We start from the raw sequence: 10,576 nt of genomic DNA on the forward strand, positions 1-10,576 counted from the left end.
GTCAGTTTTTACAGAGGAGCAATAGAAAGCATCCTGACTAGAAACATCACAAACTGGCATGGGATGTTTATATACAGTCTATGGATGTACATGGCCCAGGACCGGAGGGCTCTGCAGCGGGTGATTAAAACTGCTCAGAAGATCATTGGTACCCATCTCCAGAGCGTCAGTAACATCGGCGAGGTGAGGTGTCCACGCAGAGCCCAAAGGATGTTAAAGGTCAGTACCCAGTGACATCGTGTTCACCGTGCTGCCTTCGGTGAAGAGATATATAATTGCTATATATAATTGCTTTTTATTGTATATAACAGAAGGGAGTTACAAACTTAATTTAACTTTACAACCTGTTGTAATGTGACAAATAAATCTACATTGTACCTGATTACATTAAAATAGGTGTATACCCCACTCGGTTGTTTATCTCTTTTTTTATAGGCTTGTATTTAGTAAGTTTTGATTTAGCAGTTACACATATACAGTTTAAGAAAGCATAAAATAGTCAAACTGTAGCAAACTTCCCAACCAAGGACCCAAGAAGGGGGGGAAAAAACGTAAACAGGGTAACGATATTACATAAATGAGATATGTTTATCTGTTTTATTAAGTGTTAGACTGTCCTGGTTTCAATCGTCAGCTGGCAGGCAGGTGATACACACTCGTAACATATGGTGGCGGTAATGTTATGCTATCGTAACAATTTGACATCAAATGTAAAACGAAGAAGAAGAAGAAGGCACCGGAAGAGGATGCAGTCGCCGACATCTCGGAACCAATCAGACCGCCTGGCGGGTCTTGGGTTGTTGTGGTGACCTGTCACAGTTTTGTAAAATCGAATAACGTTATTGAACACAATGGCGTCGTTTGTGACTGAAGTGCTCGCCAGCTCTGGCAAACTGGAGAAAGAGGACCTGTCCAGTAAAATAAGCAGTATGTCGCGCAAGGTGGAAGATACAAAGGTAATCCAAGAGCTAGCTTAGCATTAGCTACTTTAATTAAAGTTTGAACTAGCGTTAGCTGTTCCTGTTAGCGCCGACATTGATCGGTATGAAACTTCATTGATCGTTTGGCTAACGTTTGCTGGGTTTTCATGGTTTTCCCTGAAACTACTCTCAACTGCAAAGGAACATTAGCCAGTACAGAGTGGACTATCCAGCTAGTTAAATTCAGTGCGTTAAGTGCAATTTTGTTAGCAAGACCGTCAGCTAAGTTAGCCGTATGTGGTGCACACTCAGTGTTGACATCTGTCTACGTGGCTTGATCAACGTTATTTTCAGTAAAGTTAAAAATATACAGCGTTAGGGACGATGCTTAAGTTAGCTTCTGATTCGGCAGTAATTTACTTGTCAAAAACTAACACGCATAAGAACAGGTCCAGACAGAAATCCACTAAGGCTAGAGCTGTCAAACCTGGACTAGATTGTCCCAGAGAGGCTAAAGATTATTTAAAACACAAGCTCAGAATTGTGAAACTGAGCCTTAAGGACGTAACTTTATATAAGCAGTACTAGCGTTGCCTTACAATGGGTCGGTTCACTATGAGTGCATCAGAATAGCCAGAAATGATAACCTTACTCCTTACCGCTATAATAACTCTTAACAAGAATCATCAATGAAGTTAATTCTACAATTATTGAATCCGTGATCTGTTGTTTTTATATATGTAATGAATTTATAAATAAATTCATCCATGTTCTTTTGTTGATGTCCTTGTGGTTTTCTGTGTAAACACTGTTAAATAGACTGAGAACAGTCAGAGTAATTAACAGTATGTTTACATCAACTACTGTTTTACAGGAGGATTAGAGTTATGATATAGCCAACTTGTAGTCATACTCTAATGGCTGTACTTATATACAAATTGTAAGCAGTCACGCCCTTAAAGCAAATAATCTCTTTGTTATTCTGTTTTCTTTGTGTTTTTTTTTTCATAGGAGGAAGTTTGTGACATGATAAACAAGAAGTATAGTGACTTCCTACCTAGTCTTCAAGGATCTGAGGAGCTTATGGTACAGGTCGATGCGGTCTCCAAAGAAATGGATGTCCTTAAAAATTGCATTGACACTGAGGTATGTGGGAAACTTTTGAAGCAATACTTAAGCCATCTCACCTTAAAGAGCAGAACAGACGGGGTTCAGCTCTACTTGAAGCAGATTTACAGCTTTGCGGTAGTTTTTTAACTGTTTGGTGTTTTGTGCATCATGGACACAGGTGCAGCAGAATATCCATGTGGCTGTGGCTGAGTATGCAAAGCTGAAGCAGCAGCTGGAGAAAAACACTATCATTCTAACAATGCTTGGGCACCTAAAAGAGGTATAACATACACAGCAATTTATTAAGTAAAATACAGTTTCAGAATTTAATTTAATTTAATTTTAATTCAGAAATTAATAGTTTCTGGGAGTTTCCAATTATAAACATTTATATAAAATTAAAGTTGCTTTTCTACATAATGAAATCATAAGGATGATAATATCTTCACTTTCTTTTCTATTAATTTCTTCCTCAAATGAGCTCATAATAAAAGGTTGTCCTAAAAAAGAAATAGAACAGGTCTGTGTAATCCAGATGTAAAAAAAAAAGTTTAGCTCTCAGAATTGTATTAGCAGAGAAACAGATTATGAGCATCCATCCTTTACATGTTTGAGTGTTTCTGTGACTTTTATATCATCTGTGTTACTCAGTTTCACAATGCAATGGAGGAGTTCAGCAAAGCTTTACTGGACAAGAAGTATGTTGATGCAGCCAACCAGCTGGAAACGGTAAGAGCTGCTTACTTAATGTCCACACAACCTTACCTCTGTACTATTAAGCATGGCTGGGCAATTAATCAAAAACTGACATCATGAAAGAGCTAATTTAGATAATTGTGTAAGTACGATATTTTTTTTCAAACAGGCTGTCAACTACACTATAATACATATGAAAATACAACAACAAAATCACATCTCGCTCTACAAACAACAAATCACTGTCAGTTAGTGTTGTGTGTAACGTATTGCCTCTTCACCTTTTTTTACCCAGCAGCTTTTTGTGACATAATTAATAGCAAATGCCCAATCTAAAGCCCAGGTTTAACTTGTTATAGAAAAGGACTCAAATGTTGGAAGAATAGTAACAGGAAAATATGCTGTGTCTGTGTGCTAAAGGGCATGATTTTGCTATAGTAAACAGGACAAAGAACAAACAAAAGCCAAATAGTCAGAAAATAGGGCAGTGTTATAAGATTAGTGCAGCTCCTTTGGGATCAGTGTTTATGTGTCACTTAAAGTGACCGACACCACCTACGCCGTTCCTTTCAGTCTTGTAAAAAAGAAAAGTGTTTGGAACTAATGTGACAACTGAAAAACATGGCCGAAATGCATTCTGTGTAGACAAACATTTATACAGTTACAATAAGCATTCAATATTTCTTAAATGAGCTAGATGTTAAGGCAGAAATCTGACTACTGACGTGCTACATGTATTCACCTATTTACAGTAATCTGATCTCTTAAGTGCATGTTGATGTACTGAAGGACTGATAATATTTTTTCCAGGCAAGGGCCAGTGTGGATTCACTCAAGGGCTGGAAGACTTCCCAGCTGCCACTGCTCAGTGCTCTCAGCTCTGAGTTGACTGTCCAGAGAGAAAACTTAATTTACCACCTGGGAGATGAATGGAAGGGCCTCGTCATCTGGAGATTACCAACCTCAAAGGGTAAGACTTCCTCAGAAAACTGGATGAAATTATGCAACACAAAATAGTTTCATCAAACAAAATAAGCTAAAAGTTTCAAATGCAACAGTGTTCAGTGTTGTATTAAAGGTGCAAGAGACTTTACTTTATGTGCATGTTGCAAACTAATACTCACTGGCTCTTTCACCCAACAACTGCATTAATTCCAGTCTTTGTCTTAAAATGTCACAAAAGATTGCTGCGCTTCATAAACTGGTCTTTTACTTGTTAGCATTTCCTGGTTAGGTATGTTTCTAAAACATGGCACATGATGCATTTGTAGTGACTGTTGGATCTGTACTACCAGAGCCCGCAGATGTGAAGTCCTTAATGAAGGTGGAACTGCGCCTGAGCCATGCTTGCAGTAAGGACGGTGAACCAAAACCACCTGCTCTGCTGCACTGCGTCCTGCAGGCTCTGGCCATTCAGGGAGACCTTCATCACAAGATCAAACTCTTCAGTAAGAGCAAGCAGGCATATTTGTTTTGCATTTCTGCACTTATCGGCTGATGTACAGCACAGCGCAAAGTACTGTAGAGTACTGTATCTGCAGTTACCTAATATCAGCTGATTTATTGTCCCAGTTAATCTATTAATCTAGTTCTAAAGAAAAATGTATCCAAGGTCAGAACCTGGTCCATTAATGGTTTCTGTCGTTCAGGTCAGGTGCTGTTGAAGACCATGCTGAAGCCACTGGTGATGGACCCGTCACTGTCAGTGAGGGTAACAGAGCAGCAGAGTGAGGGAACCATCCTGGCCTTACAGTGTTTGAAGGAGAGCCACGAAGAGAGATCCACTCCTTCACAGGTCTACACCAAACTGCTGCTGGTGCTCAAGACACTGCACTCAAACCTGCTAGGTACAGTATGGTTCTCATTCCCAAAGAACCAGTAGACACCAAATGCAGGTGGACCATTTTAAAATTACAAATAGTGTTCTCAGTAGTGACAATGAATATGAGATATTAACATCAAGAGACTGTATTCATCATATGTGTAACATGTTTACCTCAAACTTTTTATTGTTGAAATAGTACATTGAGCTTGAGAGAGGTAAGTCCTAACCTTACTGTTATTTTGTAGATGTTTCCATCGGTGATAAAAAGCTTTCGGCCATCTTGGGGGAGATGATTTGGGAGGAGATTTCACAGTGCATCATCCACGAGTGTTTGCTCCACTCCATCCCCACCAACAGTAGCCAGCTGGACAAATACAACACTGTATGGACCTATTAACAGTTTGTATAGTATAATGATATGCATAAAATATACAGGGATTAGCTGTTAAGTTTTGTGAGCAGTTCTCAAAGATCACTTAGGCTACGTTCACACTGCAGGCTCAATGCTCTATTCCGATTTTTTCCCCGATTTTTTTGTTTGACAGTTCACATTATTGCTTAAATGTTGCCCATACCAGACTTCAGTGTGAGCTGTCCGCGGCCTGAAAGTGACCAGCATGCGCAGAAGTATTAACATGACGTCACACGTAGCACGCTGTCGTATAGAAGTAAATAGAGCCACAGAGGTTCCTCTCACTTGAATAATTGGATTTGGGTCAATTTGGTCTGCAGTCTGAACATAACCTTATAGACAAGTATTGTCTTTGTCTTGTGGGGAGATTATTTTAGTCTGTGTAATTGTGTAGTATCTATTGATAAGAAGTACATTTTTACTGAATTATTTTTGTTGTTGTACATGTTCTAGGTGATCAAGGAAACTGAGGAGTTTGAGAAGTCTCTGAAGGAGATGGAGTATCTGCAGTGCGATTCCACAGACCTGCTCAAATATGCCAGAGATGTCAACTGTCACTTTGCAAGCAAGAAGTGCAAGGATGTCATCGTGGCAGCCCGCAAACTCATGACCTCCAAGATGCACAACACTGTGAAAGTATGTGCGAGCTGGGGCTGAGTGTCTGGATGAATAAACTGGAGACTGGTGAAATGCTATTACCTGAAATGGGAAACAGGAAATATTAAAGATGCACATTATTTACTTTAATGTTTAGTTTAGCTGTTTGCAGTGTTTCCCAGAGGTACTGTTAGTCGAAGTCAAACATAAAATAGGCTGCCTTCTATTTCAGCAGAATGAGAATCCCACATTTGTGCAGCTATTTCTTTATTCTGTTTATCAGTCACATACTTGTGCTCTCTCCTGTCAGGCTCCTGGTATCAGTCAGAGTAATTTTCTCTGGCATGTTGGCATTTTTTCAGACTCTTTTGAGCTCCTCATCATGACATTTTGTGACACCTGCCTGAAATTTGATATGGTCTCTGGCCCATTTCTGCAGTATTTCACTCTCTTTCTTTTTTTTGTGGTAGCCAAACACAAAACCACTGCGAGTTAAACTTCACTTCCTAAATACTTTTAGTGCCAAAAGATGCACAATAAATGGACCTGAATCTGCTTGCTAGCCGAGCAGCATTAAGGCTTCAAACATCCCACAATGCAACAGTCTCTTAATGTAATTTGATACAAATACTGGTATTGGAGGTGTATTCAATGTAAAGAGAAAGCTTAATAATACATAAATCTCTAGTCTATCTAGTCTCATACGCAAGTATAAAACAACCCTCACTTTTTCACACATAAGATCCAGAAAAAATATGTATAATTATGTAATATAATAATAATTAATGTAGAATTATTAATTATCTCCATTACAACTGCAATAATAAACCAGGAAACAAAGGAATTTACCTCTTTTACTGTCTCGCAAAAAATGGGGACTATTGTATTAGATTGCACTATACTGCAGTCCAGCTCTTCTTGAGATATCCCCCAAAATCTCCCGATGCTTTTTGTTTGTTGTATTTAGTCGATTTTGTTTCTTCCAATCTTCATCTGTTAGATCACACCAGACTACAAGCTGCGTCTTCCCAAGCTGCCTTCTCCGGGATCAGAGGTGAAAGTGAAGCAAGAGACCACCAAGGAAGGGATTACAATGGAGAACGCAAAGCAGCTGTCTGCGTGGAGTCTGTGTCTGCCAGCCTGCCGCATCAGTGAGTCGGTGCAGCAGCTGATGGAGCTGGCACTAAACACCCTGTGTGAAGCTGTTGGAAGCTCCACACAATGGTATGTTACAGTGCTTAGAGACCAAACTGTCCTCTAAGGGTCAATATATATGCCTAATGCATATACAACACAATAGTCCTACTGTGTTTTTTAAAAGCAAAAAACTCCCCAGACAGATTGTCTTTGTCTCGCAGCACTGTTGATCTATCATCATCACGAAACACTAAAACTACACAAGTCAATACAGCTGCAGCCTACTATCAGCAGAAGTGCAGTGACCTTCACGTTGTCAATACATAAATGAAAGTCCTATCAACATGTCACTCAACAAAAGGTGGATTTCTTTTAAATTACCTGACCTGTCTTTCTTAGGCCACCAGCTTGTCAGAAAATCATCTGTGACTTAGTATTGTAAAATCTAATCCTTTACTGTTATTGTTCTTTTCAGTGCATTGCAACTCTTCTTCACTGTGAGAAACATCTTCCAGCTGTTCTATGACGTTGTACCGACGTACCACAAGTAAGGATGTTTCCATCACGTAACATAGGCGATCAAACCAACACATTTCCATTGAAGGTGATCGTGGTTGTCTTCTGTTTCATCCAGGGAGAACCTGCTCAAATTCCCTCACCTGGCAGCCATCCAGCACAACAACTGCATGTACCTGGCCCACCACCTGCTCACCCTGGGCCACCATTTCAGAGCTCACCTGCCGCAGCCCCTCAGCGAGGGCGTTGCAACATTTGTTGACATGGTTCCTGGATTCAGGAAACTGGGTAAACAAATAGTTCCACAACTGTTGGCTACATTTGTTTTTGATGACCTTTCTGAGCTTTCTTGTACTCTGCCATTGGGCCAAAATGTCTACTTCTACATATGAAATATCAATACCTACACTGCAGTTTGCCTTGAAATATGCTGAGCACCCTTTTGTCAAATTTCTGTAGGTGCCCAGTGCTTTTTAGCACAGATGAACGTCCAGAGAGCTGAACTGTTGGAGAGACTTTCCACCGCTCACAACTTCTGCAACCTGGATGATGAAGACAACTACATTGCAGCCAGCAAAGCAGTAAGACAGGTGAGAGGAAAGCTTCATTTATGGTCAATTTAAAGCTAAATTTATGGTAATAATAACGAGAACGATGTATCATAAAAATGGTGATTCAACTCTTCAACTGGTAATTTGTAAGGCTGCATTGCATTGCAGCTTTCAGGCTGTAGCTATGACTGTATGAGGCAGCTCATCATAAGTCTCACCAAGGCTTTATTTTTATACATTCTTTCATCCAGGGATCATCTGTTTGCTTGATTGCAGGTCATCCATCAGTTGAAGCAGTTGGGTACAGTGTGGCAGGATGTCCTACCAGTCGGCATCTACTGTAAAGCCATGGGCAACCTCCTCAACACAGCCATCACAGAGGTCATTGCCAAAATCATGATGCTGGAGGTTTGTCTATTTATTTATTTTTTCATCACAGCCTCTTTATATAAATGTAGGACTTGTCTTATACTAATGCAGAGGTGTTACTGCTGTAAAATGGACATTAAAGGAAAAAAAACAGGGTATCATTAAAACATTTCAGTTTTAAAATATCTCCTGAGCTCTCCAGGGAGCACTGTCAGAACAACAACAACAATGAGTCTGGGACTAAAATTGTGAGGTCCAGCTGAGACACACTTACGACATATTCAATCAATGAGCTAGTGGCCGGCACAGACAAATAAGTGCTGGTTACTAATAAAGGCCAGGTGAAAAACACGTAGGAGGGTTGGATTACCTGCACTATAATGGTTAAGATAACAAATACAGCATGATTTACATTTGAGTTCAAACTCTTAAGCAATCTTTAACAAAGAAAACACAGAAAGTCATGTTATCTTGATAAGATATGATGATGATGAACTGTCTACTCATAGCATACCTTATTATATCACTGATGATGATCAATAATGTAATCATTTCTCACCAAACTAATATAACTAACCTACAGGATATTTCCTCTGAGGATGGGGAGCACCTCCACACTCTCTGCCAAACCATCATCGAGGAAGGTCCGCTGGTCTTCATTCCTCTGGCTGAGGAAAACAAGAACAAGAAGTATCAGGAGGAAGTGCCTCTCTATGTGAAGAAGTGGAGTACCTTCAAGGAGCTGGTCATCGTTCTGCGGGCCAACCTGCAGGAGATAGTCGACAGGTAAGAAGGAAACGTGATGATCAAGTATCAGTAAATTATTATATAAATAAATAAAAATGATCAATGATTATCTTCAGGTTTGGAAGTTGTAATATGCCCTAAATGTGTTTTTTACGTAAAGCAGCTGAAGTTAGTTGCTTTTATCTTATTGTTATCCCTTCTGCACATTTCCCCAAATTTACCTACAGCAGAATGAATGAACTGATTTTTTTAAATTGTAGATTCAGAACTTTAATTAACAAACTCTTATGTATAATGTACTGGTTTTCCAGTTGTTATATTTTATAGATTACAGTACAGAGACATTTTTTTTAAAGAATGGTCAAAATTGAATCTGCCAAGATAGCCTGAGGCTTACTATTAAAAACACTGCCACAGAAGACATTATACAAACATTCGTTCATGATGAGCAAACTGAATTTTATGTGAGTGGCCCTTTAGCTATGGAAGATACCATTATACTGCTTCCATCAATGTGTGTGAGTGGCTGATTTGTCTGTGACTCCTCTCCACAGGTGGGCTGACGGTAAAGGTCCGCTGGCGATGGAGTTCTCCTGTTCGGAGGTGAAGAATCTGATCCGAGCCTTGTTTCAGAATACGGAGAGGAGAGCTGTAGCTCTGACCAAAATTAAATAGATCCTTGGAGCAAATGACCAGAAAGAACGATACTATAGCACTTTTTCCTTTGAGGAAAATATGATCCATGCCTTATTCATTTCCATTTTCTAGTTGCGTTAAATATATACATTTACATGTATGTAGGTTGAACAGTTTGTCACAGAGAAATGGTTGCCCTGTCTGATGGAGGGGGTGTCGCTGATTATATCAGCTGGTTGTAATCAATCTGTGGGAAATGTTCATTCTCGGACTGCAATTAGTCCTACAGAGATTACATTAAGGCTTCTTTACGTCAGCATCCCGTAGCCTCGGTCATATAGTTTTGTGGGCTTACCACTACAAAGCAAACTGAGGTTGTGTAAGCTTGCCATCTGTTGACATGTGATGTTGTGTCCAGGGTTAACTTTGCTACACATTATTAATCAAACTTCATCTGTAGCTTGTTTCAGAGGTCTCAGCTTTGCAGTACTGATGTCATTTCAGGAGAGAGAGTTTCTTTGGCGATGTTTATTTCAACCTCAATGCCTCTAAATAACCATTTAGTTCTGACACAGACACCCTGGACCTTCCATCTCTTAAGATTTCTTTTTGTACAAGCCATTAAACTGAACTCTTCTTAAATGTATTTATTACTTGTCCAAATAAACCAAAATACTCAGCTTTTCAGAACCTTTTCCAAACTGTTTGTTTTTAATGATTGTGATGATGAGCTCGGTGGAAAGGGCAGGCCGCCTTGCCAGCTGAGTATGTTGTTAGGAAGAAATTGCAACTGCTTATTCTTTTGTTAGCTGTCATGTAATTGTGGGGAAGTAAATCATTCACCATGTTATCTTTGTGTTGGTCAAAACGCAGACAGGCTTGTGGGTGGCACTTGCGAAACTTGTGCGAGCATAGTTTCTGCTGCATGGTCCTTATTGCTCTGCGACATCAGTGTTTTATATCATTTTTGCAAGACATTGAACCCCAAATTGCTCCTGATAGTCAGGTCACCACCTTGCGTGATAGCTCGCTGCAGTCCATTTACAATTAGTGTGGTAAA

General features: G+C 39.7%; 1 protein-coding gene across 2 annotated transcripts; it reads left to right on the top strand.

Annotated features, from left to right (window-relative positions):
* The first annotated feature begins 755 nt into the window (after window positions 1-755).
* zw10 (zw10 kinetochore protein) lies at window positions 756-10,203 on the top strand. 2 transcript variants are annotated; one of them, XM_046040895.1, is made up of 16 exons: window positions 756-956; window positions 1,932-2,066; window positions 2,209-2,310; window positions 2,682-2,759; window positions 3,537-3,696; window positions 3,998-4,174; window positions 4,376-4,573; window positions 4,797-4,933; window positions 5,417-5,599; window positions 6,561-6,784; window positions 7,173-7,244; window positions 7,332-7,501; window positions 7,673-7,803; window positions 8,041-8,172; window positions 8,717-8,919; window positions 9,435-10,203. In XM_046040895.1, exons 1-16 carry the CDS (start codon window positions 852-854, stop codon window positions 9,553-9,555), a joined length of 2,328 nt encoding a protein of 775 aa, XP_045896851.1. In that variant the 5' UTR covers window positions 756-851; the 3' UTR covers window positions 9,556-10,203. The 2 variants fall into 2 exon arrangements, with proteins under 2 accessions (XP_045896851.1, XP_045896852.1); XM_046040896.1 differs by having other exon boundaries at window positions 4,022-4,174.
* Window positions 10,204-10,576: the final 373 nt, after the last annotated feature.

Source organism: Micropterus dolomieu, linkage group LG23 (genome assembly GCF_021292245.1).
Source record: "Micropterus dolomieu isolate WLL.071019.BEF.003 ecotype Adirondacks linkage group LG23, ASM2129224v1, whole genome shotgun sequence".
NCBI classification, from domain to species: Eukaryota; Metazoa; Chordata; class Actinopteri; order Centrarchiformes; family Centrarchidae; genus Micropterus; species Micropterus dolomieu.

Coding starts and splice junctions, on each gene's coding strand:
- zw10 (XM_046040895.1), top strand. CDS start 852: ATGGCGTCGTTTGTGACTGAAGTGCTCGCCAGCTCTGGCAAACTGGAG. Junction 5,600..6,560: donor AGATGCACAACACTGTGAAA/GTATGTGCGAGC, acceptor TTCATCTGTTAG/ATCACACCAGACTACAAGCT. Junction 7,245..7,331: donor GTTGTACCGACGTACCACAA/GTAAGGATGTTT, acceptor TGTTTCATCCAG/GGAGAACCTGCTCAAATTCC.